Source organism: Budorcas taxicolor, chromosome X (genome assembly GCF_023091745.1).
Source record: "Budorcas taxicolor isolate Tak-1 chromosome X, Takin1.1, whole genome shotgun sequence".
Taxonomy (NCBI): domain Eukaryota; kingdom Metazoa; phylum Chordata; class Mammalia; order Artiodactyla; family Bovidae; genus Budorcas; species Budorcas taxicolor.
Window position 1 is genome coordinate 99,811,885 of NC_068935.1, and position 26,958 is coordinate 99,838,842.

The 26,958-nt window shown below is 40.3% G+C and overlaps 1 protein-coding gene across 1 annotated transcript in view; it reads left to right on the forward strand.

Moving 5' to 3' along the window:
• The window catches only part of EFHC2 (EF-hand domain containing 2), a 232,816-nt gene that overhangs the window by 101,529 nt on the left and 104,329 nt on the right, over positions 1-26,958 (forward strand). Inside the window, exons 4-8 of the mRNA XM_052662724.1 lie at positions 8,043-8,266; positions 10,496-10,747; positions 13,397-13,510; positions 13,897-14,035; positions 20,385-20,550. Coding sequence (XP_052518684.1) covers positions 8,043-8,266; positions 10,496-10,747; positions 13,397-13,510; positions 13,897-14,035; positions 20,385-20,550 — 895 coding nt within the window. The remainder of the gene's footprint in view (positions 1-8,042; positions 8,267-10,495; positions 10,748-13,396; positions 13,511-13,896; positions 14,036-20,384; positions 20,551-26,958) is intronic.

Genomic DNA, 26,958 nt, shown 5'->3' on the forward strand with positions numbered 1-26,958 from the left:
TATATTTATAGGTCTATTTATGGTCATTTAAAACATATATAATGCAGTTCTTAAATATTGACAATAATGTATTAGAAAACATTTAAATACTTATTTCAAAATATTAAGAAAATTTACAGCTTTTAATTTCCATGAACAACTGTTTTGCCTAAGTTCATTTGTTTAAGTAAGTGATGTTATTATTTTAGCAAAAAAAGTATTTTCTTGTAAATTTTCACTTAAATGCTTTACTCTGATATTCCCTAACTAAGCTTTGCTTATTTTTTTATTACCTCCTCACATGACATAAGATTTACACAAGTGATGGACTGGAGGTCATAGGACATCCTGAACCTGCATTCATGACTTGCATTATGTTTTTATTATTACTTTAAGACAAAAGTTCATATTATCTGTAGCTCACTGGCCCCTGTCCAGTGAATCTTAGTTTTATTAAACTTGAAGAAGAAAAATGAAATGTAACCTCTGTGAGGATCTTGGAAAGGCTTTTATTAAGACCTTTTGATTCTCCAAGCCTCTTGATTTTAAATCTCACATAGGCAGATTCCAAAGGCAAATTGAAGGTAGTTATAATGATTGATTTGAAAATAATTTTTATGTAATAGGAGGGAATGTTGTTCATAAAGACTCGGGGAGGGGGTGAACCTTAGGAAAAGATAACTTTAAAGTCTCTTTCAGAATTTTGATTGGCTCACTCTGATCAGGACATTTCACTAATTGAGACATATCAAATGGTATGAACAGAATACATAGTAATCACGATATGTAACAAGGCTGAATTTGTTAGCAAAGTGGAGATACCTAGCGGGCTATTACAAGTCCTGTGGAAAACAAACAGAAATAACTGCTGTATCATCAGGCTTCATTCAGAGACAGAGCAGTCTCTCTTGAAATATTTAATATGATTCTTGTTAAGGACAGAGGATACTTTGCAAATTCATTGTATGTCTTCTTCAAGCTTTCCTAAATTAAACAATTGGGAGGGGGGAAGTGAGTATACTGAGCCAGGGGCTCAAGCTCGGTGGGATGGGTAGGCAGTGTTTCTTCTGCCCTTTGAGTGGCCTGGGACTGCTTTTTTGCACATATGGAACCTTTGAAGAGGTTAAGGGTCACATTTAGGTGCTGGGCACTGACAGTGCTCCTGTTACTTCCATAGGGTTTTGATATTTTCTGAATGAACTGGGAGGTTAGATGCACCAGTTTTTTTCAGTAGAGCCAACCATTCAGAAATGAGTGCACCTGGATAAATTATAGCCTCCCTTTCTAGCTGCTTCTTTTATCGTGTAATTTTTTTTAAGGAGAGGGGAATTTGAAATAAGCCAGAAATAAAAGAGGCATCCCTTAGCACGGTGCCAAAGTAGGCATTCAATTTTGTGAAGCTCCTCATCAGAATAACATATTCACAAATCCTTGTTGGCAGAGAGATGTGTGTGAAAAGTCAAGTCACTGAGGCACGTCAAGACTTGCTTTCATTCCTTGCCAGGGCATCATTCTCTTTTGGGTAGATGCATTATATTTACAGAATTTGTTGCTGTTCTGCTGGAGTATAGTTAAAACAATGTGATGCTAAGCCAAGAATGTCGGGTTGATCCCAATAGTTTTACCTCTGATTGTCTAACAGGACAGTTATTTGTCAGATGCTGCCAAGTCCAAACTAATCTAGTGTAAGGAAAGGATAACCATTAAAAATATGCCATGAGTTTCTGGTAGGGTCTGTACCAGTTCTCACTGGAGTGCCATCATCAGAATCTCCTGATCCACCCCCAGAATTTCTGATTCGGTAGGCCTGGGGGTCAAGGAATAACTTCTACTTGATTCTCAGTGTATCCTTGGTTAAGAATATTGATCTCCACTAATGATTTGTATTGGTTCTTCAATGGGCTAGTATTTCATATGTATATATCTGTATATAAAGTATAGATGTACTATAATGTGTACTATATATATTTACATTTTATACTTTAAGATGATCTACCTGAATCAGGCAAATGTAATCACAAAATAGAAGGCATTTATTTATACTGGGCATATGCTGTATCTAAATATACATCCCATAAAGTAGACTGGAGGAGAAGGCAATGGCAACCCACTCCAGTACTCTTGCCTGAAAAATCCCATGGACGGAGGAGCCTGGTAGGCTGCAGTCCATGGGGTCGCTAAGAGTCGGACATGACTGAGCGACTTCACTTTCACTTTTCACTGTCATGCACTGGAGAAGGAAATGGCAACCCACTCTAGTGTTCTTGCCTGGAGAAGCCCAGGGACGGAGGACTTGGTGGGCTGCTGTCTCTCGGGTCGCACAGAGTCAGACACGACTGAGGTGACTTAGCAGCAGCAGCAGCAAAGTAGACTGGTGGGGTGATAGTAAGGTTGCCAGATAAAATACAGGATACCTGGTTAAATTTGAAGTTCTTAGTATAACTATGCCCCACCATCCCCCAACATTGTATGGAACATACCTATACTAAAAATTATTCATTATTTATCTGAAATTCAAGTTTAACCAGACATCTCATCTTTTTCAATTTGCTAAATCTGGCAGCCCCAGAGGGTAGACCTTGGGGAGGGAATTGTCACTAAATGGAGCTGAGTAAAATTTAGGAGTGGAGGTAAGCCATTGTCTGTGAAGATAGGTGCTTGGTGCATGGTGGCTGTTCAGTAAGTTTGATGAAGAAAAGAAGAAAGAAAAGGAGGGAGTGAAAAAGGAAAGGGAAAGTGATAGACAATGATAGCACAATGCAGGCATCATGAATTATATGAGGTACTTTGAGGAGTCAGAGGTGGAAATACCAGTATCCATTAGAGGATAAGGCATTTGAGTAGTACCTCAAAAGTTTCTCCAGATAAAGATAGAAGAGGAAGGCATGTTCGTCAGAAGGAACAGCATGAGATGAAGAGGTAGGAGAGTGGTGAGGACAGTGTCAGTCACTCAGTTGTGGCCAACTCTTTGTGATCCCATAGACTGTAGCCTGCCAGCTTCTCTGTCCATGGAGTTCTCCAGGCAAGAATACTGGAGTGGGTAGCCATTGCCTTCTCCAGGGGATATTCCTGACCTAGGGATCAAACCCATGTCCCCTGCATTGCAGGTAAATTCTTTACCCTCTGAGCCACAGGGAAGCCCCAGTGAGGAGAGAAGTTGGGAGGTATTTGGGAGCAGATGTAGAATGTGTGAGGAAAACTAGGCAAGAAGGTGGTAATGTAAGAGGACAGAACACCCAACATGCCATCATTTGGGGCTCATTCAGTGGCTAAGGGGAGATGCATAGGATAATGATCAGAGATACAGAATTCAGAAATTTTTATTCTTTTGCTGTAAGACTAAGTATCAGGCCAACTATATTTAAAAAGTTATTCCCATGAAATCAAACTCCACGAAGATGATGTTTTATAAAATTGAAAGTGGAATGCTAATTTTAGTGAAGGAGTGAACAAAAGAGGAAAAGATACTCTGTCATTTCTGATCACAATGAGTAGTCTCAATATTTTTAGGATATAAACTTTAGTAGATATGAAAAGTGAAAGTGAAAGTCGCTCAGTCGTGTCTTACTCTTTGCCATCCCATGGACTATGCAGTCCATGGAATTCTCCACACCAGAATACTGGAGTGGGTAGCCTTTCCCTTCTCCAGGGGATCTTCCCAACCCAGGGATTGAACCCAGATCTCCCACATTGCAGGCAGATTCTTTACCAGCTGAGCCGGACATGACAAGTGGCAATTCCACTTGTATATTCATTAACATTAAGCCTGCAGTGTTACTAAAATGAACTAAACACACTTAAGTTAGAGGTAAGAGATTGGAGTCTTAATTCTTGAAGGTGAATTCCTAAAAACTAAATTTAGTAGTATGAGCAAAGATCTAAAGCAATTCCCAACTGAACGAAATGAAAACACATTCAACATAAATGAATATATCATCATTTAAATCTAAACCACAGGGAAATGTTAGAAAGTTAAAGCTTGTAGAATATAATCAGAGAGCAGGACCTTTAAAAAGAAAGACATGTAAAATATGAAGATAAGGAAGAGCTGAAAAGCAGACATCTGATGCCTGGCTATCTCCCCAAATTGTCTTTATGGGCCAATTAAGAAAATAAACATCTGAAAATTTCAGGGCAGATACAGTACTTTTGTTGTTGTTTTTCCATGGGGTCCCAAAGAGTCAGACATGACTGACTGACTAACACTTCTCACTTTCCATTTTGTCATGTTATATACGTTGATCTCAGGTGCTCTTCAACATGTGCTAAAGACATGGCATCCTGCATATTTCTTTGATATTCAGAAGAACAACCTACTGGTGGTTTCTGCCATTTATCATGAAAGACTATAACCATACAAATACCAATAAATAGAAATTTCAGTCCCCAAAGGACACAGTTGAGAGATCCTACTAATATTTGTGAAAACTCTCATGTGTGACTACCTTTCAAATGCCCCACGTTAGTTTTTGATTAACATGGAATTGTGACCTTGGATTTCTTGTTATTAAAATGTTCTTATTTAGTGTTAGATCTGCCTTCTCTTTTCAACCCGTGGATGGTCCAGATTCTCTCTTGTTACCACAAGGAACTCCCCTGGCTTCTTTTCTTTTATTATTTTTTAATATAAATTTATTTTTTTAATTGGAGGCTAATTACTTTACAATATTGTATTGGTTTTGCCACATAGCAACATGAATGTGCCACAGGTGTACTGTGAAATGAATTGCCAGTCCCCTGGCTTCTTGTAAGAACCATCTAGGGAGAAGAATGCGGGACCTAACATAAGAAAGCATGTGGAGGTTGCAGAGACACAGGCTCTGCAAGGAGGGACAGCTGATGCAGTGGTGTTGACCCTGGAGGGGGGAATTGTTGCCACTGACAAATGGGCCCTCTCCAGAAACAAACTCTTAGGGAAGAGAGAGACTGTTCTTTTGGAAGAGTGGCTCCATCATCTCTTTCACAGTGGCTGGCTGCTCTTCTTCACATTTCTAGCCTGTTTTGCCTGAGATATTCCCTCCTCTCCTCCACTTAGGTAACTTGTGGCTGTAGTACAGTGAAATACAGTTCAGTGTAGACTGTGGAGCAATGGTGCTTACTTAGGGCTTGAAAAACCCAGGTTCAAGACACTTTTCTGCCATTTGTGAGTGCATAACCTTGGGCACGTCACTTAACCATCTTGAGTTTTCTCATCCATAAACTGAGTACTTGCATTTCATGCATTATCTGCATTGTGCAATTATTGAAGATTAAATGAGAAGAATATATGAAAGCATATCCTAGGGGTATGATGATGATTATAATGATTATTATTTAAAAGTTTAATGGGTGGGCCAGTTCTTCCCACTTAGAAAAATATAGGGTTCCTATTTGAAGTCTTACTAAAGAGAAATCAGCACTAATTTGCTTATTTGAATTTCTATAATGAAGTACACATGCAAGATAGATAGAATTCCTGAAGAAACTCTTGGCTGTTGAATAAATCTTATATATTTTAAAAGCTGTCAGCTATACTTAAAAATATAAGTGTTTTTAAAGAGATATATAATGGTTTGTGAAAGTACCTGGAATGCCCATGCTTTTATAAGGGTGTTCAAGTATGCAATTTGTTCTAAATGTCTAATCTTGAATGATTAAATAATTTGCATACTGTTTTCAGTGGCATGAATTAAGGGCTAATTGAAGTATAATTTTTTGCAGTAAAATTATATCATCTTTTATGTAGTACATTTAAAAATATTCTAGGCCAGTTTTAATTTTACAGTTTTATTATTTTAATTTAATGTAGCAAGTAATTAAAAATTGCTACAAAGAAAAGAAGATGAAAATGATTTTAGTTAATTTCCCCTCAACAGAATGAAAAGATGATTAGTAGAATAATGGAACAGAGCTCAACACAGTTCCTGGCACGTAAAGATATTCATTAAATGTTCTTTAATGAATAAGGAATGAATAATTTCTAAGTATTTCTAGACTTTGGGAAAAGGCACTATTCTCAGTGCTACAGAAAATATGAGGAAGATTGCTTGACATCTTTATAATAAAATGCCTCCATTATGGTACAGGTTACACAAGCCAATTTTTCTTGAACCATTAGACCCTCAGTTTGCTCTGCTTGCTTTTTCTTCTTTTGTCTTTGCTCCTAGAGTAGATTCCCAGGCTTAAGTCAGTTTACAGATGTTGAGAGACATTCCTCCATGGTTATCTTGCATTTCTGTGAATCTTGCAAGCAGAGACACTGACTGCTCTTTGTTCTGGATTATCTTTTCAAGAATGTTGATATAGCACACAGCTTTGGAAGACAAAGGTAGTCTCTCCTTCTGGAGCAAAAGGCAAGTTTGCTCACAGCCTTGGAAAACAGAGGTGATATCTCCCTCCAGGATAAAGGGCAGACATGTTTACTGTACAGTCTAGTAAAGATAGGGGACTTCTCCAGTGGCTCAGACAGTAAAGAATCTGCCTGCAATGCAGGAGACACAGGAGATCCAGGTTTTCTCCTTGGGTTGGTAGAAACCCCTAGAGAAGGAAATGGCAACCCATTCCAGTATTCTTGCCTGGAGAATCCCATGGACAGAGAAGCCTGGTGGGTTTTCTGTTCCATTATTCTACAGTCCATGGGGTTACAAAGGATTGAACACAACTGAGTCATTGAGCATGCATGCATTAATAAAGATAATCTCTCCCTCTGAGACAAAAGGCAGGGATGCTTATTGTCCATTACAAAAGATTCAGTTTCCCTCAGCTCAGGGTTCCTGTCCTGTAGTGTGCAGTGTGCAGAAGTTACCTGGCCCTTGTTGTGTCACTCTTTGGGAATCAGGGCTCAGAAAACTGGTACCAAAATATTGATGTTCTGGGTACTGTTATTACTGTGAGTAATAAACTGCCCTTTGTCTGTCACCAAAGCATCTCATATCATCTACCAGCATCCTTGAAATTGTGGCAGGGTAACTTGTCAGCTAGCAAGCAGGATAAAATCTCAGTCCCTAAATAATTCTTGACAACAGGTTTCAGCAGTGTTAGGGTAAGTTGGCTGGTTATGGTGTGATATAGTTGATACATTCATCTAGTTAGGGAGCCTTTTTTACCTCCAGTGGCTAGTTACCGTTTGGGTGTACTCAGGGACCCTGGGTCCATACTCTCAAGAAAAAAAGTGAATGGGTATCATAGGGTTGAAAGTAGAAGGTACTATGAAGCATGTGCTAACTCTCACTTTGTGGGAGTGGTTGGGTGGAGGTGGACAGAGGCTGTAGAGAAAGGCGGAGGGAGAAGAGGTTGGTAGAAGGAACAGGATTCCAAGAAGCTTCAAAGCAACATAGAGTCATCCATGCTTATGGAAGCTGTAAATCAAGGTGTTGGCATCTACCATAGTGAAGCTTAGTAGTTTTCTTTTTTCAGTCAAGAGTGCATTTTTGTGAGTACTCTGGTTTGGGGTCTTAGTTCCTTGTTTAGCGTGTTCACGTTGAGTGCTTGTAAGTGAAAAAGTGAGCATGCTTGTTTTGGGGAAAAACATGATGGCAGTGTCTGACATATTGGGTCACCCTGTTTAATACTCCCTTCTCCTTCCCTCCTGCCATAGTCTTTGTGTGCACACACTAAGTCGCTTCAGTTGTGTCTGACTCTGTGCAACCCTATGAACTGTATGTGGTCAGGTTCTCTGTCCATGGGATTCCCCAGGCAAAAATATTGGAGTGGATTGCCATGCCCTCCTCCAGGGGATCTTCCCGACCCAGGGATCAAACCTGTGTCTCTTAAGCCTCGTGCATTGGCAGGCAGGTTCTTTACTACTAGCACCACCTGGGATTACTTTATAATAGAGTAAGCCCTAGTACCACTTAGGCAACTCTAACAACATACAAGGCTGGTCAAATTACTCTGAATCTCAGGCGCCCCAGCTCCCTGTGGAACCCTCAGAGTTTGAACATTCTGATGCTACTTCTCCAAGAGCCAGTCCTTTGCCCACTTCACCATGGTGAGAAAACATTCAGGGTTGTTATAAAGATGTGCTCTGATCTCTTGCTGGTGAGCCACATGATGAAACAATTGTGTTTTATTTCACACTGTAGGAATTTTTATCCGGCGTCATCGGATTTCTCTCCCACCTCCTAATGAGGATCAGTTTTATACTGTGCATGACTTTAATGTCAACACCGACATTGTCTTTTATGGTCGAACATTCAAGATTTATGACTGTGATGCATTCACAAAAAACTTCTTGACGAAAATAGGAATCAAATTAAATCCCCCGGGACAATGTCCGGAAGATCCTTACATGAAAACACGGAGAGAGGTAAGTTGACTTATCCATGAGCTCTAGTCTTCAAGATGAGAATCCGTTCAGAATCAGTGAATGGTATCGGTACTTCTGATGCCCAGGTGAAAGGACTTGGGGGGCCATGGTCACTGGAGTTGTCCTCTTTTCCTTTGGGCTGGACGAAGGCTTGAGGTTGGCTTTGGTGCAGGAAAGACTCACTCTCTGCCCTCACCCCCACTTCTCTTTACAGAGAGTGGCCCTTCCAGGCAGGGGGAGTCTTCATGAGATGCCCATATGGGATGGTTTCTAAGAGCTCAGGATTGGCTTTGTAGTCACTGACACTGAAACAGTTGGGCCCGTTCTTACCTGGCTTTTCTTTTCCCATTTTAGTTGCCTAACTCTGGGGAAAATCTTTGCTCCTGTGCTACTGATACACTCAACCAAGCTTTGGGTACACCTTTTTCTTTCTTAAGACTCCCAGCTTCCTTTAAGGTGATGTCAGATGCAGAGAGGTTTAAGAATGAGAAGGGCCATGATTTTGATGTGCTCCCATGATAACAGGATGCTTATTGGCAAAGTCTAATCCAAGCCAGTGTAGGGAGGAAAGAATCAGTGTTAGTAGTATTATTGTAATCTTTCCAGAGTTGGTTTTTTTTTTTTTTAATGAGCCCTTGGCCCAAATTTTATGTTTTACAGAAAAATCTGAATACCCAAAAGGGCAGGTGTTATTATGTGGAAGGTCACCTACCTCACCAGTCTTCTTGCTAGGACTTGAACTCAAATCTCTTGCTTCTTATCCTGATTTTAATTATTCTCATTTGTTTCTCTTTTTCTTGACGTATGATCATGCACAGTAAAATGCACAGAAATTAAATATACAGTTTGATGGGTCTTAACAAATGTATACACCCATGTAATTCACACCCAAAATCACAGTCTAGAACATTTCCATCCTCCTAGAAAGTTCCTGCATGCCTTTTCCCAATCTGTCCTTCCCCCCACCCAGGGATAAGCACTATTCTCATTTCTATCCCTATAGATTAGTTTGGTCTCATTTTTATTGTTTCTAAAACTTGTAATTAACATCTCTGCAGAAAGATAACATAAAATTTAGAATAAAAATCTCCTTTGATTCTGCTTTGATCTCTTGTTAAAAGCTGCATGTAGGATCATTCATCTATTCCTGCCTCCTAGCCCCATCAGAATTATCCTTTAATATTGTAGACATATACCCCTCCTAAGAAATATAGATTGTTGATCCTGGAATATCTAAGGTGAAATCCTTGTGGCAGTATTCTTGTGTGTATTGGCATGCAAGGAGATTTATGGTTTGGGTTCATTTCTGTGGTTTTCCAAATGCCCTGGAAGTAAGAGTCTGGATAAATACAAAAGTCTTTAGAACCAGCAGAGAGAAAGCAAAAGAAATGGATCTATATGATTTATCACCCTTTGCATCTGGCCACACTCATTCACTAACAGCTGGTATTACATGATAGTGATTGTGAGTGATGATGCATAATATGAAATACATAGGAACAATGTGTGATTTCATAGGTTTATAAGGAAAAAAAAAATCTTCTGTTCCAGGAATCAAGAATAAATACCAAGAACAGCTAAGAAATGTTTTAAATAATTTCCTTTCAGATTGAGAGAATCATTTTAGGATTTATTCCCTCAGGGAGAAAGCTCTGCAATAAATATAGAAGTCTGTGGAAAATTAGGAGTTTAATAAGAGGTTTTTATATTGACTTTAATTCATTTACTTCTCCAGTGTTTGCTGCCTTGAAATGTAAAGTTAAAATTAAACAATTTAACTTGAACTGAAAAGATCTCCCATGGTATGTAATCAATAATGGATTTCTTAGAGGCCTTATCATGCCAAAGAAAGTTTTCTCTATCAGTGAAAATAGAGATCTTATAATTTCATTTAAATATTAAAGATAATCAATGAAAGTAGGGATCTCATAATTTCATTTAAATATCAAGGATAAGACTCTGAGAAGAGTCAGTTTTCAAAAACATTACAGGAGTATACTTTAGTGTGTTAAAATAATGTTTAATGAAAAGCTTCCTAATACTTGATTATCTGTATTTCTAAGGTTGAAACTAGTTATACATGCATATCATATATGTTGTTAGTTGAAATTTTTAAAAATATCACAGAATAGTCTATGGGAAAGATACTTCTATGTTCTTTGACTGCTTGCATCCGAGAAGCGATTATGGAAAGACTTCCACTATCATTAACCTTTTCTCCACTGACAGAAGCTAGACTGCATGGAGCCCTTACGTCCCTATGAGCCCTTCGACACTCTGAAACAGTTCCTCGAGTATGATAAGAAGGTCTTGCGTTTTTTCTGTGTGTGGGACGACTCAGGCTCAGTGTTTGGGGATCGTAGAGAACTCATCCTGCATTACTTTCTGTCTGATGATACCATCGAGATCAAAGAAGTCTTGCCACATAACTCAGGAAGAGATTTTACGTCATTGTTTCTCCAGAGGAGAAAGCTACCTAAGGTGAGCAGTGGACACAGGACTGCTTTCTGAGTTTGCTTGTGGGCTGAAGACTCTAGTCACTGTCTGGAATGTCACGTGTTATGACTGTTGGTGACAAGTCACTATGTATTAGTGCTGGTATTTAGAAAATTTGCACTTTGTGCCCTCTATTAATATACATCTATGAAAGTAATACAGAGGATATGACAAATTGGAATTGGAAGATTCAGGGCTTAAGGCACGTAAAGGGAAAAAGTCAAATGCAAGAGAACTACCTATGTCACTGAGTTTACCGTGAGTCTTATGAAGGTAAATGACTCTCGAGTAAAAGAATTGCTCATGGCCTTGGGAAGAGCAATAGCCTTTGGCCTCTGTAGCCTACTGGGGAGATCCCATTGTATTGGTCTGGGCTGTGAACACACACACACACACACACACACACACACACACACACACACACACACACAGGAGTGACTCTTCTGCGAGTAGCCACTTGGAGAGGTAGTCACCAGCTAGCCACTGGCTAGCAACAGTAATAGCTTTAGCACCTTTACTATTAAAAATGAGTTGTCCAAATGATTTCTAAACATGTTCATGGCCAATTGAGAGCTAATGTAACCTGGGTGCAGTGGAAACAGCACATAGACAGAAGACCTGGGTTAGAATTGTAGATCTGCCGCTTAATAGCTGTGTGACCTTAGGCCAGTCATTAACCTCTCTGAGCACATTTCCCTATCTCTAAAATGCTGTTAACTAGGCTTCCCTCCTGAAAGTGAAAGTGAAGTTGCTCAGTCATTTCCGACTCTTTGCAACCCCATGGACTATAGCCTCCCAGGCTCCTCCATCCGTGGGATTCTCCAGGCAAGAATACTGGAGTGGGTTGCCATTTCCTTCTCTAGGAGATCTTCCCAACACAGGAATCGAACCTGGGTCTCCTGCATTGCAGGCAGACGCTTTACCATCTGAGCCACCAGGGAAGCTCTAGGTAACTGCAAAGACTAAATGAGATAATATAGTAAAAAGCACTATCTAAGGATCTGTAAGAGCTTCCATGTGGTATTATTGGTAAAGAACCCACCTGCCAATACCAGAGATGATAGGAGACCTGGGTTTGATCCCTGGGTCATGAAGATCCCTTGGAGGAGGGCATGGCAACCCACTCCAGTATTCTTGCCTGGAGAATCCCCATGGACAGAGGAGCCTGGGGGGCTATAGTCCATGGGTTCACAAAGAGTCAGACATGACTGAAGCAATTTAGCATGGATGCATGCAAAGACCTATGAACACCTATAAGGCACATGAAAACATCATGGCTTATTCACAGCTCTATGTTATGTTTTCTTTCTTTATTTATTTGGATAATATATTTTTAAACTTACTTCTTAGTGCTACTGAAAAGATTAATGTAATACTCATTTCTGATGCATACAACCACTGGTTATTTGTTTATCACAAGAGACTCTTCCAGATTCCCAAGAGTCTTCCACCAGAAGTCCTGCTATGTAGCTTCTTGGGGCTGGGACGGGGTTTGCATATGCAAACTCCAGGCATATGCATAGCAGGTGGTTGGCAGGAGCCAGGGAAACCTGTTTTTAGAATGGCTTTGAAAAATAGGCTAAATATAAAATAATAATGACATACCTGACATTTGCAGTGTTCCTTGACATCAATTGCTTCATTTATTCATTCATTCAACAAATATTTAGTAAGTGTCAGCTGTGTGCCAGCTCTGGGGTTATCATAAGATAGAAAATGGGTTAATTCCATTTGCTGTCTCATGGTGCTTCCATTTTCGTGGGGGAGAGATCCAAGAGCAGTGGGTATTCCCTTGACGCCACATCCTTTGAGAAAGTAAGGAGTAAATACTGTTGCTACTGAAGTTCTGAGAGGACAAATGTCTGGCCCCATGTCCTATAGCTAAGAAGTGGCAATGAGAGAGTTTGCATCCAAAAATGTGTTGTTTTTTCCTCTGTAACATGCCTTACTTACACCCTACACCTCATAAATTCGCACATTTTAACTTTTAGTTTATGTCACATGTATCAGGGATGATTCTGATTTCTCAGCTGAGATAAACCAATTAGTTTCCGTAAGTTCTGCTATTTCCTGCCTGACCACCTCCAGCACAGGTGAAACTGAAGAGTGTCCTCCCTGGCTTGCTCCCGGTCACAGTTTCTGTGAGAGGCTGACCGCACTTCACTGTTCATACTACCTCACCACACTGCCTCTCTCAGCCAGAAAAATGCCTCCTTGCTCAGGGTCAGGCAGGGTGCTGAGCCAGTCAAGAAAGCAAGGCAGGGTTTCTCCATCAGGGCATCTTGTTGTTTAGTGAAAAGATGACTGCTGATGAAGCAGTTAGAGAGCAATGACAAGTGGTTTAACCCTGAGGTAGGTGCTATAGAAGTTTGGATTGGGGACTGGCCAGCAGGATGGGAGAGCCCAGAAGGAAAAGACAGGGCTTCATCAGGTCCTTGAAGGATGAGGGGAGTGTAGACCAGCCCACAGCGGGTGGGGAAACATGGGGGAAAGGTGGCTGGAGTCTGTGTCCTGTCTTGCTTGGGATGATAGAGGAGAACCAGATGGTATCACTTGCCACTTGAGCCCCTCACCAGGAGCATGTTTATGGTGAGAGTCCACCTACCACATCTTGATTTGATTTATATCTTCTAGTATGGCCCCCCTGGAGTCTATCAACCAGGCCAGTTAACAGACCAGACAGTTCTCAATATGTATGGTGGCTACTCAGAGACCCGAGCGTATGGCTACCTGTTGGATAAATATAACGTAAGTCATGTTTTATTACTGTTACCAGTATGGCTTCTCTGAAACCTGGAATGTGGGCTGAGTTGCTAATCTTCTGGGAGACTGGTTGTGAACGACATTGATGACGATATAAATGTATGTGCTATACTGTTGCATTTATCAATAATAAACATGCTTAAGTGTACATATAAATATATGCATTGCATTGCCATTTTGTAGCACTACCTTGCTAAAAGAGTGTTTTAAAATGTTGATTTTGAGTGGTTGTCTTTTGATTTGATTTAAAAAATTTGGTTGTAAGTGATGTAATGGATTTTTAAAAATTTCCATTTTTCCTTCGAGAGGGGGGATACCAAGGTCTTTGGTGGGTCTGTGGTGCCAACATCATGTTCCTTTGTTTTTATTAGCTAGGAAAACTAGACCAAGAGTTTTACAAAGATACTGACCTATCCATAGGAACCACCATCAATGTGTGGGGAAGGAAAGTGCTCCTTTGTGACTGTGATGATTTCACGAAAACTTATTATAGGACTAAATATGGAATTGGTAAGTGATACATCTGTCAATTAGAAAATAATATTTAAACTTGGAGTCTTTATTCCTAGTTAAGATTGAGCTGACTTTTGAGTTTCAAACTCTGAGCTTCTAACAGCTGCTACCGTTGATCGAGCATTTGCTAACTGCCAGGCATTGGTTGTCTTATTTATTCCCCTAATATCATCCTCATTTTAGAGGTGAAGAGACTATGGCTTATAAGGGGTTTCCTGGACGAAGGTCATGCATGCAGCAAGTAAAGAGTGAGCCAAAAACTTAAACTTGTCTGCCTGATGCCAAAGGCTGCCGTTTTCCCCTGCAGTCCCCTGCCTCACTGTTGTGGTCAAGCAGTTGAAATGGAAATGCAAAGACTTTTCTTTCCATTGAATCCTTGCTTACCACAGAGGCTGTACTGATTTTTGTTCTCTAGCAAATTGTGCCCATCTGCTCTACCTTTCTTGGTGAGGCACAGCCAGGCTGCCAGCTTCTCTCTTCTTAGCTCCTCATTCCATTCAGATCAGGTTAGTTCAGTTCATAATGGAAGCCAGTGACTTATTAAGCACCCACTAGATGTAGGTCATTGCAGCGGACACAGGAGCTACAGAGTTGTGTAAGGAGTTTCTAGGCTGGAAGGGGAGCAGAGATCTGCTGCATGTTTCATGGTGTTCTAACTGTCACAGAAGCAGGGGGAGGATCTGAGATGAAACCTGAAAAACAAGCCCCTCCGTTTGTTAAACCTGCAGGCCAGCCCTACCCCCTTCCCGGGCCCTCTACCCCAGGGTTCAGGTACCTGCTGGTGCTTGGCAAAGTGGGGGTGATAGGAGTTGCCAACCTCCCAGATTGGAGGTTGGAGCTCGGTTGGGGGTTGCTTACTCCTCTCTGAACATTGGAGTATTCATATGAGCTCACTTCCCTGAGCCATGAGATGGAAGCCAGAAACAACCACAGCTTTTCCTAAAAGACAGGGTGCTTTGTCTCTAGGATGACACGAGGCCCACCTCATGTGTCTTGATGTCCCCATTGTGTAGTATTCCTGGCCTCATGGGAATCATTATATTATGTAACAAGACACACAGCACACAAAGGGGTTGGAATATAAAAGACTTTCAGTTTCTCTCTTTGGTTCACTAAGGGAATTTGTTCCACTGCATCTGCATGCCAGATTAGTCAAAATGGGGCCAAATTGGTGGCCTCTTCTTATATTATTTTCTAAAATTAGTCCTGTTGGTGGACACAGTTGGGCATATTTGTTTTGGGTACTGAGGACAAGAAGGAGCCAGGAATGTGCAGGTAGTGGCTGCCATAGAGAAGCTGCTAGTGACCCTTAGATAGTTGGGAAAGATAATTTGATTTTTAATAAATGTAAGTACCTGTTCAGAGTTGACAAGTCTTCAGTGTAGAGTTGAAAATTGATAAAAAAAGAATGAGTCACTGAAGACATTTACCTATGTATGTCTACATTTACCTACTGAAAGATTGTATGTGTGCCTGCTCAGTCATGTCCGATTCTTTGTAGAATCGGAATCCATGGGCTGTAGCCCGCCAGGCTCCTATGTCCATGGGATTTCCCAGGCAAGAATACCAGAAGGTGTTGCCATTTCCTACTCCAGGGGATCTTCCTAACCCAGGGATCAAACCCGTGTCTCTTGCATCTCCTGCATGGCAGGTGGATTCTTTACCTCTGTTCCACCTGGGAAGCCCACTGAAAGATTACCTTAATACAAAGGATGTGGTGAGGTCGTATGATCCCTTAAATATTAAGTCCAACATTTGGTTGATGTTAGTTAACTTGATTTTGAGAATATAAAGTTTGTATTTGGGGAAATGAACATAGTACTGGAGAGACCCAGTACATTCTTAGTCTCTTGATGGGTTTACAGGGAACTTTCAGAGGCAGAGGAAATCTACCAGTGTGCTCCGGATCTAGCCATCCTCACCAGATGTATCAACTTCAAATGTCCCGTGGTCAGTTTCAGTTGAGTCCTAGTGCCTAATTTCTTCCTGCTCACTTCTTTTGCTCTCTCTAGAGACTTACTGTATTATATTTAAAAAGTCGTTTGTGCCTTTAAAGCTCATATAACATGAGCATTATGTCTTTAAAGAGAAAATTATAAATGCAAAGTTATGATGCATTTTATAGTCATGCTGACTTTTTATATTTCTCCTAAGATATGTTAAAATATCCCATTTAATAGACACCATTATTATACAACATTTCTTGAGTAACAACAGTATACTTAATGTAACTAATGACTAGAAATTATATCCATGATTCAGGGAGGAGGGGAGTGAATCAGTATTCTCTGATGATCTTTGAATTTGCTTTTCCTGACTTTTTGGTAACATTAAATAGATGCAGTTTCTTTGGACATTTAAATTTTTTTAAATAATTCATCTGGCTCTAAAAATTCATAAGACTAACCACATTTTATACATTATATTTTGATATTCTTAAAGCCCAAACCAGGACAGAGTCCTGGCAATAACTGTGGTCACATTTCCTTCCTTGCCAATAATTGTGGTCAGTAGAAACCTGGTGTCACCACCCTGCAGCGCCACAGGAAGAAGCTGACAACTGCCAATGACACAGCTAGGGACCTCCCTAAGAGGAAGCCAGGGGGAGATTTCTAATGCAGTATACAGCCTGGGTGCCTCAGTACCTTCTCTTACCTATTGGCACCCCCAGCATATTTGGGAGGAGAAAAAATGGCAGACAGACCAAGAGGTGAAGTTGGCCACAGTCCCAAGAAAGGCACATGAGAAAGCTTTCTATTATGTAGAAGCCAGAGGGCTTGACAGAATCCCAAGAGATATATATGTAAAACCCCTGTGTTAAACCCCATCTGGACTCCTAAAAAGATGAGATTATTTTGTGCGTTTCAGGATTCTAAAGACAAGGCAACTTCCTCCATGAAACAGTCCAGTGTGACCGCCCCACTAGGCAGCTTGGCCATCCTGCTGGCCCTGGCTAGCCTGCCAGGCAGGAGCATGTCACTCCCTCCTTACTTCATGTGTATGAACACGGACTGGCAGATGGAGGCCTGTCGGACTTTCCTGTAGCATGAAGGTTGGAAGAGGCTCCAGGGGCTCTAGCAGGTGTTTCTTTCACTGAAGGGACATGGATTTGAATGTAAACTGTTCTTACCTAGAAATCCTGCTTTGGGTTATTATTTTTTTGTCCATAAGAGGACTTTGTTACAATCAATTCTTAGTGGTTGGGACAACCAAACGTGTGTGTGTGTGTGCGCGCGCGCGCACGTGCACGCACGCATGCTTACTAGCTCAGTCGTGTCCGACTCTTGTGACCCCGTAGACTGTAGCCTGCCAGACTTAAAGCATATTTAATTTTGTGGAGTCATTTATAGCCATCTCTGAACTCTTGGTGTTAGAAACAGCAGAGCATCTGAGAGTCTAATGATCATTTGAACAAATGAGCCGTCCCCAGATGCAGCAGCCGAGGTGGAGTTTGCTTTTAGTCTCACCACGTGGCTTTGATTGACCTAACAATTTTGCTTTTTTTAAAAAACCTCTTGTATGCAGTAAAGAGGGTTGAGAATTAGATGATTTCTAAGGGTTTTCTGGCTAGAGCTAGAAAATTATGTGATTATTTGACCCCAAAGTGACCATCCCACTGAAATCATTTGACCTGAGTATAAGGTACAAGCAGAGGTGGATTCAACCTCAAAAATAATGAAGCTTAAGCTTTAGGGTTCTTTTCTTTGCAGGGGCCCCATTCCAAGGCCCTGGGCCTAATTTTATCTTAATTATTTGACATTTTTTGTCTTACAGAGGTTCTCCCAAATAATAAGCTTCAGGCCTCCCAAAACCTGGGTCCAAATCTGGGTTACTAGCAAATCAGAGGTGAATATCGAGGTAATTGAAGGCTTTTCTCAGAATCATTTCCAAATGAGATGATGAATAGTAAACCACTGTGAAGGAGCATTAAGATACATTCTTTAAAAAAGAGTCTGTCCCCTCTGTGTAAATTTGTTGGAATCTAGTCAGTTGTGAATGGACAGTCAATATATATGTTTTTACAAGTCTCTCGGAATTAGAAGCATCGGACTATTTGAAAGGCAGATGTGTTTTAGGATCTATTAGAATGTCAATGTAAGAAGATATTTGACTGATTCATGCTGATATATGGCAGAAACCTGCACAATATTGTAAAGCAATTATCTTCCAATAAAAATTTTTTAAAAAGGAAGATATTTGGGAAGATGCTTTGTAAAAATAAGTGTATACTTTTTCATCAAATATTTTTTAACACCTAAAACATGCAGGATGGTGGAACAATGGAAAACCAAAGACAGAAACTTATCCAGGCACAATTCCAAACCTTTGTGAATATACACAATTAACCCATAAAAAATGGAATCTTGAGTATACAGTATCCAGAAAGACTGTATTGTTGGAAAAGTCAGACATGGTGGAGTGGAACAGTTCTCGGCATTTATACACTAGATGGCACTGTGGGTGCAGAGGAAAGCTCTAAATTGATTCTTTTGTTACTTAAATCTGTTGCAAAAATGATGTAGTTGAGAAAACAACAGTGTGTTATAAAACCTGTAATTTTGGGGGGGAGATGTAGAATGCATTCTTAATTTGAGATTCAGCGTGTATCCTCTTTTGGTTAGGCTGTTTAGATTATTATATAGAGTTGGAGGCATATGTCCCCTGTTGGAAGAAACCAATCATGCCTGAATTTTCTAATAATCATGAACAGTTCTTCCTGCCATCCCCTATGGTCCTTTTCCTAAAAATGAAGGTACCAGTTAGTGGTGTGTTTCATGTTACAGTTAGGAATGATAGGGTCTGCTGTAATTCTGATGAATTCCAATATTTAAACTTGCCTTTTTATTACCAAGGCTTCTCTTTAATTGCCACAAAAATAGCAATAGGAGAGTCTCACCAGTCACTTCCATACCCGCAGTCTGACCGTCTCCTTTCACTAAGTCAGTGAGAAATATCTGATGGCATTCTCTTTGTTAGTATGTCTTCTGTGAGCAGTTTCTGTCAGGGTGGAACAATACTCTTTTGGGGATTATGCTTGAGGAGGTTCCACACAAAGGCTGTTAGGAAGTCTAAGGAAATGTGAAAGTTGAAAATGTTTTCAAATCAGAGTTAGAAACAGCCCCTTAGCCTTTTGATTAATCAGTCCAAAAAAAAAGAAAAAAAACCTATCCCTCCATGTTAAGAGGTAGGCTGCCTTGAGGTATGTACTAAATCTGTTCTCTTCCTTCTATTAGAACTTTGGCAATGGAAAAGGAAATCTATTCTTATGTAAGACTCCTTTCAGGCTCTAATGGAAACACCTATGGGATGGTCAACTTTGGGGAAGAGGTAGAAATGAGATTCCATGGGTTGTTTGGTTGCTTTGCTTTCTTTTGCTTTAAGAAAGATCCAGACATCATCTTTGCCATTTGTGGTGTGCAAACACTGGTGATTGGGATCTATTGAGTCAACGTGTCATCTACTTCAGAGGGCACACTTGCTTCTCAGAGGTGGTACAGCCTCACAAATGAGTACCTAACAGCACCCAGGCTATTACAAATATGTCTCCACCTGTCTCTTCATCTCTCCTTCCTCACAGATGATAAATGAATTAACAAGGTCAACCGTATTTACCACTTACCACTCCCTTTGGCAATGGTGGTTTTAAAAGTTGTGTTAGTTTGATTTGGGTTTTATTTATTAATTTTTGCAGTATCACATTTCAGTACGATTGCAGTCTTTTCTTGGGGAGTAATACAGGCAACCGGGAGGGGTTGTTGGTGAGAAGAAATGTTTTTGTTTTTGATCTAGGTAGTGAAGTATCATGGCCTGGAGCTAAGTTAGAGGAAAGAGAGAGGGCTTAAAATGTGGGCTCAGGAGGAAGAGACAGTAGATGGGGAAGGTAAAGGCAAAACAACTGGGAGTCAGTCCTATTTGGAAAGGAATTTAATTAGTGAGTGTTGACTAAAGATAGGAGAAAGCTACATTACAGGTTAAAATATGGAATGGGTAGCATAAAGTTTCAAGCTTGAATTTTCATATCATTGGAAAAATCAAGGAAGAACAAAAAATATTCTGAAATGGGGATGTGATGACAAAAGATAAATGTTTACTTATTTGACACACTCAGTCTCTCTCTCTCTTTCTTTCTTTTGAACCAATGGTGATTATTGAGTGAGTTCTGTGGTTTTTGTAAACATGATTGAAACCTACCCTCTCAGGATTTTGCTGTGTTTTGTTTGAAAGAGTTTAAAATAGTCTACAAAGATCTCCATGTTCATCTTGAAAACATAACAAACCTTTCAAAACATCCATAATCAGGGCAAAAAAAAATATTGATGTTTCATCTGCCTTTGTTTTGTTATAGAGAACTTTACCTCGATTCCATGCAAGGCCCCACCTCCTCCAAAAATAGAAAGGAAATTTCCACCTTATACCGGCTTCGGTTCTGAAGAGGATTCTCTTCGCTCCTGCATAGGCATTATGCCCACACCTCCTCAGAGGAACTTCAAGAAGTTCATGGAATTTGACAGGTGCTTGAGGGAACTGTCATTTTAATCTGATTTTTCCCAAATGTATGTGGGGTTTGTAATATTGTCCTCATGACAAAACAGATGACACTTAATTTATCTGATTTCAAGTCCAGGGACATGTTGTTATAACTTTAATGAAGATGATTGATATGTAAGTATTAACAGATTCTTACATCAGTGGCTATTTTATTTACTTTTTTTCCCCCAGGTTTTTTCAGAAATAATTGACATAAAACATTGTGTAAGATATGCAACATAATGATTGGATATATGTATGCATTGAAAAATGATCACCACAATAAGATTAGTTCACATCCATTACCTCACAGTTCGAATTTTTTTTTCTTGTGATGAGAATTTTTAAGCTCTACTCTCTTACTTTCAAATATACACTATTATTTACTGTCATCATCATGCTGTATGTTATGTCCCCAGAACTTATTTATCTTATAGGAGAAAGTTAGTTCCTTGTGATCACTTTCACTCAATTATCCCATCCACTCCCCATCCCGCTGCCTCTGGCAGTCACCAGTCTGATCCCTGTTTCTATGAGTTTGTTTTTTTATATTCTACATATAAGTGAGATCATGTAGTATTTGTCTTTCTCTTGACTTATTTTACTTAGCATAATGCCCTCAAGGTTCATCCATGCTATTGCAAATGGCAGGATTTCCTTCTTTTTGATGATTGAATAATATTCCACTGTGTGTGTGTGTGTGTGTGTGTGTGTGTGTGCGCGCGCATGCGCACACGCACACACATGCACGTGCATTGTGTCCTCAGTTTTGCCTGACTCTTTGCGACCCCATGCACTGTAGCACTCCAATCTCCTCTGTCCATAGGATTTCCCAGGCAAGAACTGGAGTGGGTTGCCATTTCCAGCTCCAGGGGATTTTCCTGACCTAAGGATTGAACTTGTGTCTCTTACATCTCCTGTATTGGCAGGCAGATTCTTTGCCACTGTGCCACCTGGGAAGCCCCATGTATGTGTGACATATATATATATATGTGTGTGTGTGTGACATATATATATATATATATATGTATGTATTTTTTTACACTTTATCTATACACCTGTTAGTGGACACGTGTTGTTTCCCTGTGTTAGCTATTGCAAATAATACTGCATTGAACATGGGGGTGCAGATATCTTTTGGGGACAGTGATTTTGTTTCCTTTGTGTGTATATATATATCCAAAAGTAGAATTACTGTGTCATATGGTAGTTCTGTTTTTAATTTTTTGAGGTCCCTCCATGCTACTGTTTTCCACAGTGGCTGCACCAATTTACATTCCCATCAACAGTGCACAAGGGTTCTCTGTTCCCCACATCTTCACACTGAGTGGTTATTTTAATATGTCATCTGGAAGCCCCCAAAGCTGTATTATCTCCAATCTATATTGGCTTTCCATGTATATGTGTGTGTATGTAAATATATATATATATGCTTTTCCATATATATCTATCTCCTCAAGATGATCCCTAGGAAATGGTGTAGAATAAGGGTCATCAGACTTTTTCTTAAAAGGTCAGATACAAATATTTTCTGCTTTGCAGACCATACGGCCTCTATCACAGTTGCTTAGCTCTGTCATTGTAGCATGAAAACAGCCATAGATAATTCATAAACAAATGTGTGACTACATTCCAATAAAACTGTTTATGGACACTGAGAACCCCATGAACAGTATGAAAAGGCAAAAAGATAGGACACTGAAAGATGAACTCCCCAGGTCGGTAGGTGCTCAATATGCTACTGGAGATCAGTGGAGAAATAACTCCAGGAAAAATGAAGGGATGGAGCCAAAGCAAAAACAACAGCCAGTTGTGAATGGGACTGGTGATGGAAGCAGGGTTCGATGCTGTAAAGAGCAATATTGCATAGGAACCTGGAATGTTAAGTCCATGAATCAAGGCAAATTGGCAGTGGTCAAACAGGAGATGACAAGAGTGAACGTCGACATTCTAGGAATCAGTGAACTAAAATGGACTGGAACGGGTAAATTTAACTCAGATGACCATTATATCTAATACTATGGGCAGGAATCCCTTAGAAGAAATAGAGTAGCCATCATAGTCAACAAAAGAGTCCAAAATGCAGTACTTGGATGCAATCTCAAAAACGACAGAATGATCTCTGTTCGTTTCCAAGGCAAACCTTTCAATATCACAGTAATCCAAGTCTATGCCCCAACCAGTAACGCTGAAGAAGCTGAAGTTGAATGGTTCTGTGAAGACATACAAGACTTTCTAGAACTAACAGGCAAAAAGATGTCCTTTTCATTATAGGAGACCAGAATGCAAAAGTAGGAAGTCAAGAAACACCTGGGGTAATAGGCAGATTTGGCCTTGGAGTACAGAATAAAGCAGGGCAAAGGCTAATAGAGTTCTGCCAAGAGAATGCACTGGTCATAGCAAACACCCTCTTCCAACAACACAAGAGAAGACTCTATACATGGACATCACCAGATGGTTGACACCAAAATCAGATCGATTATATCCTATGCAGCCAAAGATGGAGAAGCTCTATACAGTCAGCAAAAACAAGACCGGGAGCTGACTGTGGCTCAGATCATGAACTCCTTATTGCCAAATTCAGACTGACATTGAAGAAAGTGGAGAAAACCACTAGACCATTCAGGTATGCCCTAAATCAAATCCCTTATGACTATACAGTGGAAGTGAGAAATAGATTTAAGGGACTAGATCTGATAGACAGAGTGCCTGATGAACTATGGATGGAGGTTCATGACACTGTACAGGAGATAGGAATCAAGACCATCCCCGAGAAAAAGAAATGCAAAAAAGCAAAATGGCTGTCTGAGGAGGCCTTACAAATAGCTGAGAAAAGAAAGGAAGTGAAAAGCAAAGGATAAAAGGAAAGATACACCCATTTGAATGCAGAGTTCCAAAGAATAGCAAGAGATAAGAAAGCCGTCCTCAGCAATCAATGCAAAAAATAGATGAAAACGATAGAATGGGAAAGACTATAGATCTCTTCAAGAAAATTAGAGATACCAAGGGAAAATTTCATGCAAAGATGGGCACAATAAAGGACAGAAAGGGTAGGGACCTAACAAGAAGTAGAAGATATTAAGAAGAGGTGGCAAGAAAACACAGAAGGACTGTACAAAAAAGATCTTCACAACCCAGATAATCATGATGGTGTGATCACTCACCTAGAGCCAGACATCCTGGAATGCAAAGTCAAGTGGGCCTTAGGAAGGATCACTACAAACAAAGCTAGTGGAGGTGATGGAATTCCAGTGGAGCTATTTCAAATCCTGAAAGATGATGCTGTGAAAGTGCTGCACTCAATATGCCAGCAAATTTGGAAAACTCAGCAGTGGCCACAAGACTGGAAAAGGTCAGTTTTCATTCCAATCCCAAAGAAAGGCAATGCCAAAGAATGCTCAAACTACCACACAAGTACACTCATCTCACATGCTAGTAAAGTAATGCTTAAAATTTTCCAAGCCAGGCTTCAGCAATACGTGAACCGTGAACTTTCAGATGTTCGAGCTGGTTTTAGAAAAGGCAGAGGAACCAGAGATCAAATTGCCAACATCCGCTGGATCATGGAAAAAGCAAGAGAGTTCCAGAAAAACATCTATTTTTATTTTATTGACTATGCCAAAGCCTTTGACTGTGTGGATCACAATAAACTGTGGAAAATTTTTCAAGAGATGGGAATACCAGACCTGACCTGACCTGCCTCTTGAGAAACCTGTGTGCAGGTCAGGCAGCAACAGTTAGAACTGGACATGGAACAACAGACTGGTTCCAAATAGGAAAAGGAGTGTGTCAAGGCTGTATATTGTCACCCTGCTTATTTCACTTATATGCAGAGTACATCATGAGAAATGCTGTGCTGGAAGAAGCGCAAGCAGGAATCAAGATTGCCCGGAGAAATATCAATAACCTCAGATATGTAGATGACACCACCCTTATGTGAAGGGTGAAGAAGAACTAAAGAGCCTCTTGATGAAAGTGAAAGAGGAGAGTGAAAAAGTTGGCTTAAAACTCAACATTCAGAAAACTAAGATCATGGCATCTGGTCCCATCACTTCATGGGAAATAGATGGGGCAACAGTGGAAACAGTGTCAGACTTTATTTTTCTGGGCTCCAGAATCACTGCAGGTGGTGATTGCAGCCATGAAATTAAAAGACTCTTAGTCCTTGGAAGGAAAGTTATGACCAACCTAGACAGCATATTAGAAAGCAGAGACATTACTTTGCCAACAAAGGTCCATTTAGTCAAAGCTATGGTTTTTCTAGTAGTCATGTATGGATGTGAGAATTGGACTATAAATAAAGCTGAGCACCGAAGAATTGATGCTTTTGAGCTGTGGTGTTAGAGAAGACTCTTGAGAGTCCCTTGGATTGCAAGGAGATCCAACCAGTCCATCCTAAAGGAGATCAGTCCTGGGTGTTCATTGGAAGGACTGATGTTGAAGCTGAAACTCCAATACTTTGGCCACCTGATGTGAAGAGTTGACTCATTGGAAAAGACCCTGATGCTGGGAAAGATTGAGGGCAGGAGGAGTCGGGGACAACAGAGGATCAGATGGTTGGATGGCATCACCAACTCAATGGACATGTGTTTGGGTAAACTCCGGGAGTTGGTGATGGACCGGGATGCCTGGCATGCTGCGGTTCATGGGGTTGTAAGGAGTCGGACACAACTGAGTGAACTGAATTGAACTGATGGACACTGACATTTGAATATCATATAGTTTTTACATATCAGAAAGTATTATTCTTTGAGTGTTTTCAACCATTTAAAAACCTAAAAACCATTCTTAGCTCACAGGCCATATAGAAACAGGTGACTGGCTGTATTTGGCCCATAGGCTGTAGTGGCTTCCATGATTTATAACTGTTTTGTAGAATGTTAATTGATTTTAATTTAAGAGACTTGGTTGAGTTCAGTAACCACGTATTGCTTATGTAGTGGAATATGATTTCAAAAGAAGGACTTTCAAAATTGTTCCTAATATATGTGAGGAAAAATGTGCCCCTGAGTCAAGTGTATAATGTGGTACTACTCATGGCTACTTTTTGCTTCTGTAGGAAATGGAGCCCTGGAGAAAGAAGTTGTGGGAGGAAGAGGAAGAGGGTTGGGAAAATGTTGCAGAGGCTTGAATAGGATGCAGACTAAACACTGAAGTCCTATGTGAGGGGAAAAAAGATAAAGAGAACATGGAGTAAAAAGATAGAGAAAAAAGATAAAGAGAACATGGAGTAAAAAGATAGAGAAAAAAGATAAAGAGAACATGGAGTAAAAAGATAGAGAAAAAAGATAAAGAGAACATGGAGTAAAAAGATAGAGAAAAAAGATAAAGAGAACATGGAGTAAGAGCAGGAGAAGGAAAACAACAAGGCATCACCCTGAATCTGATCAAATTCAGTGGCATGAGATGCCATTGTAGAATATCTTGAGGTGGAGGGGACAGTTTTGGTGTCACGGTAAACATGGTAAAAATGCGTTAAGAATTGTGTAGTGTCGGAAAGGCTGCATTTGCCTTGACATGATGTCCTTTGTCTTTTAAGAAGTAATCTTTTATTTGTAAGGACTTGGGAGTTTTGTTTTTAAGTTTCAGAGTTGATACTGCTCAAAGTGTGGTCCCCACACTTTGTGGTCTGTGTCTCACCCCAGACCTACTGAGGCCCAGTCTCCGGGGGTGGGGCCTGGCTCTGTGTTTTAACAAGACATCCACGGGTTTCTGGTGATGGGCACCAGCGTTTGAGAACCACTAATTTCGGATCACATTAGAGGGACACCAACTCATACTCCATCCTCCCTTGTAGATAGCAGTATTTATGGTGAAGTTGCAGGGCAGGACTTTTGATGGATTGTTGTTGTTCACTCGTTAAGTCATGTCTGACTGTTTGTGATCCCATGGACTGCAGCATGCCAGACTCCCCTGCTTTTCAGTCTCCTGGAGTTTGTTCAAATTCATGGCCATTGAGTTGGTGATACTGTCTAACCAACTCATCCTCGGTTGTCCCCTTCTCTTGCCCTCAATCTTTCCCAGCATCAGGGTCTTTTCCAATGAGTCAGCTCTTTGCATCAGGTGGCCAAAGTATTGGAGTTTCAGCTTCAGCATCAGTCTTTCCAATGAATGTTCAGGTTTGATTTCCTTTAGAATTGACTGGTTTGATCTCCTTGCAGTCCAAGGGACTTTCAAGAGTCTTCTCCAGCACCACAGTTTGAAAGCATCAGTTCTTCATTGCTCAGCCTTCTTTATGTCCCAGCTGTCATATCTGTACATGACTACTGGAAAAACCATAGCTTTGATGGATACTTTTCACTAACTGCTGTTTTTAAGGGCAACCACCCGAAGGAGGTGGGCAGGAAGAATGTCCCTATTGTAAAAGGAGAGGGAATTTTTCTTATAAATAC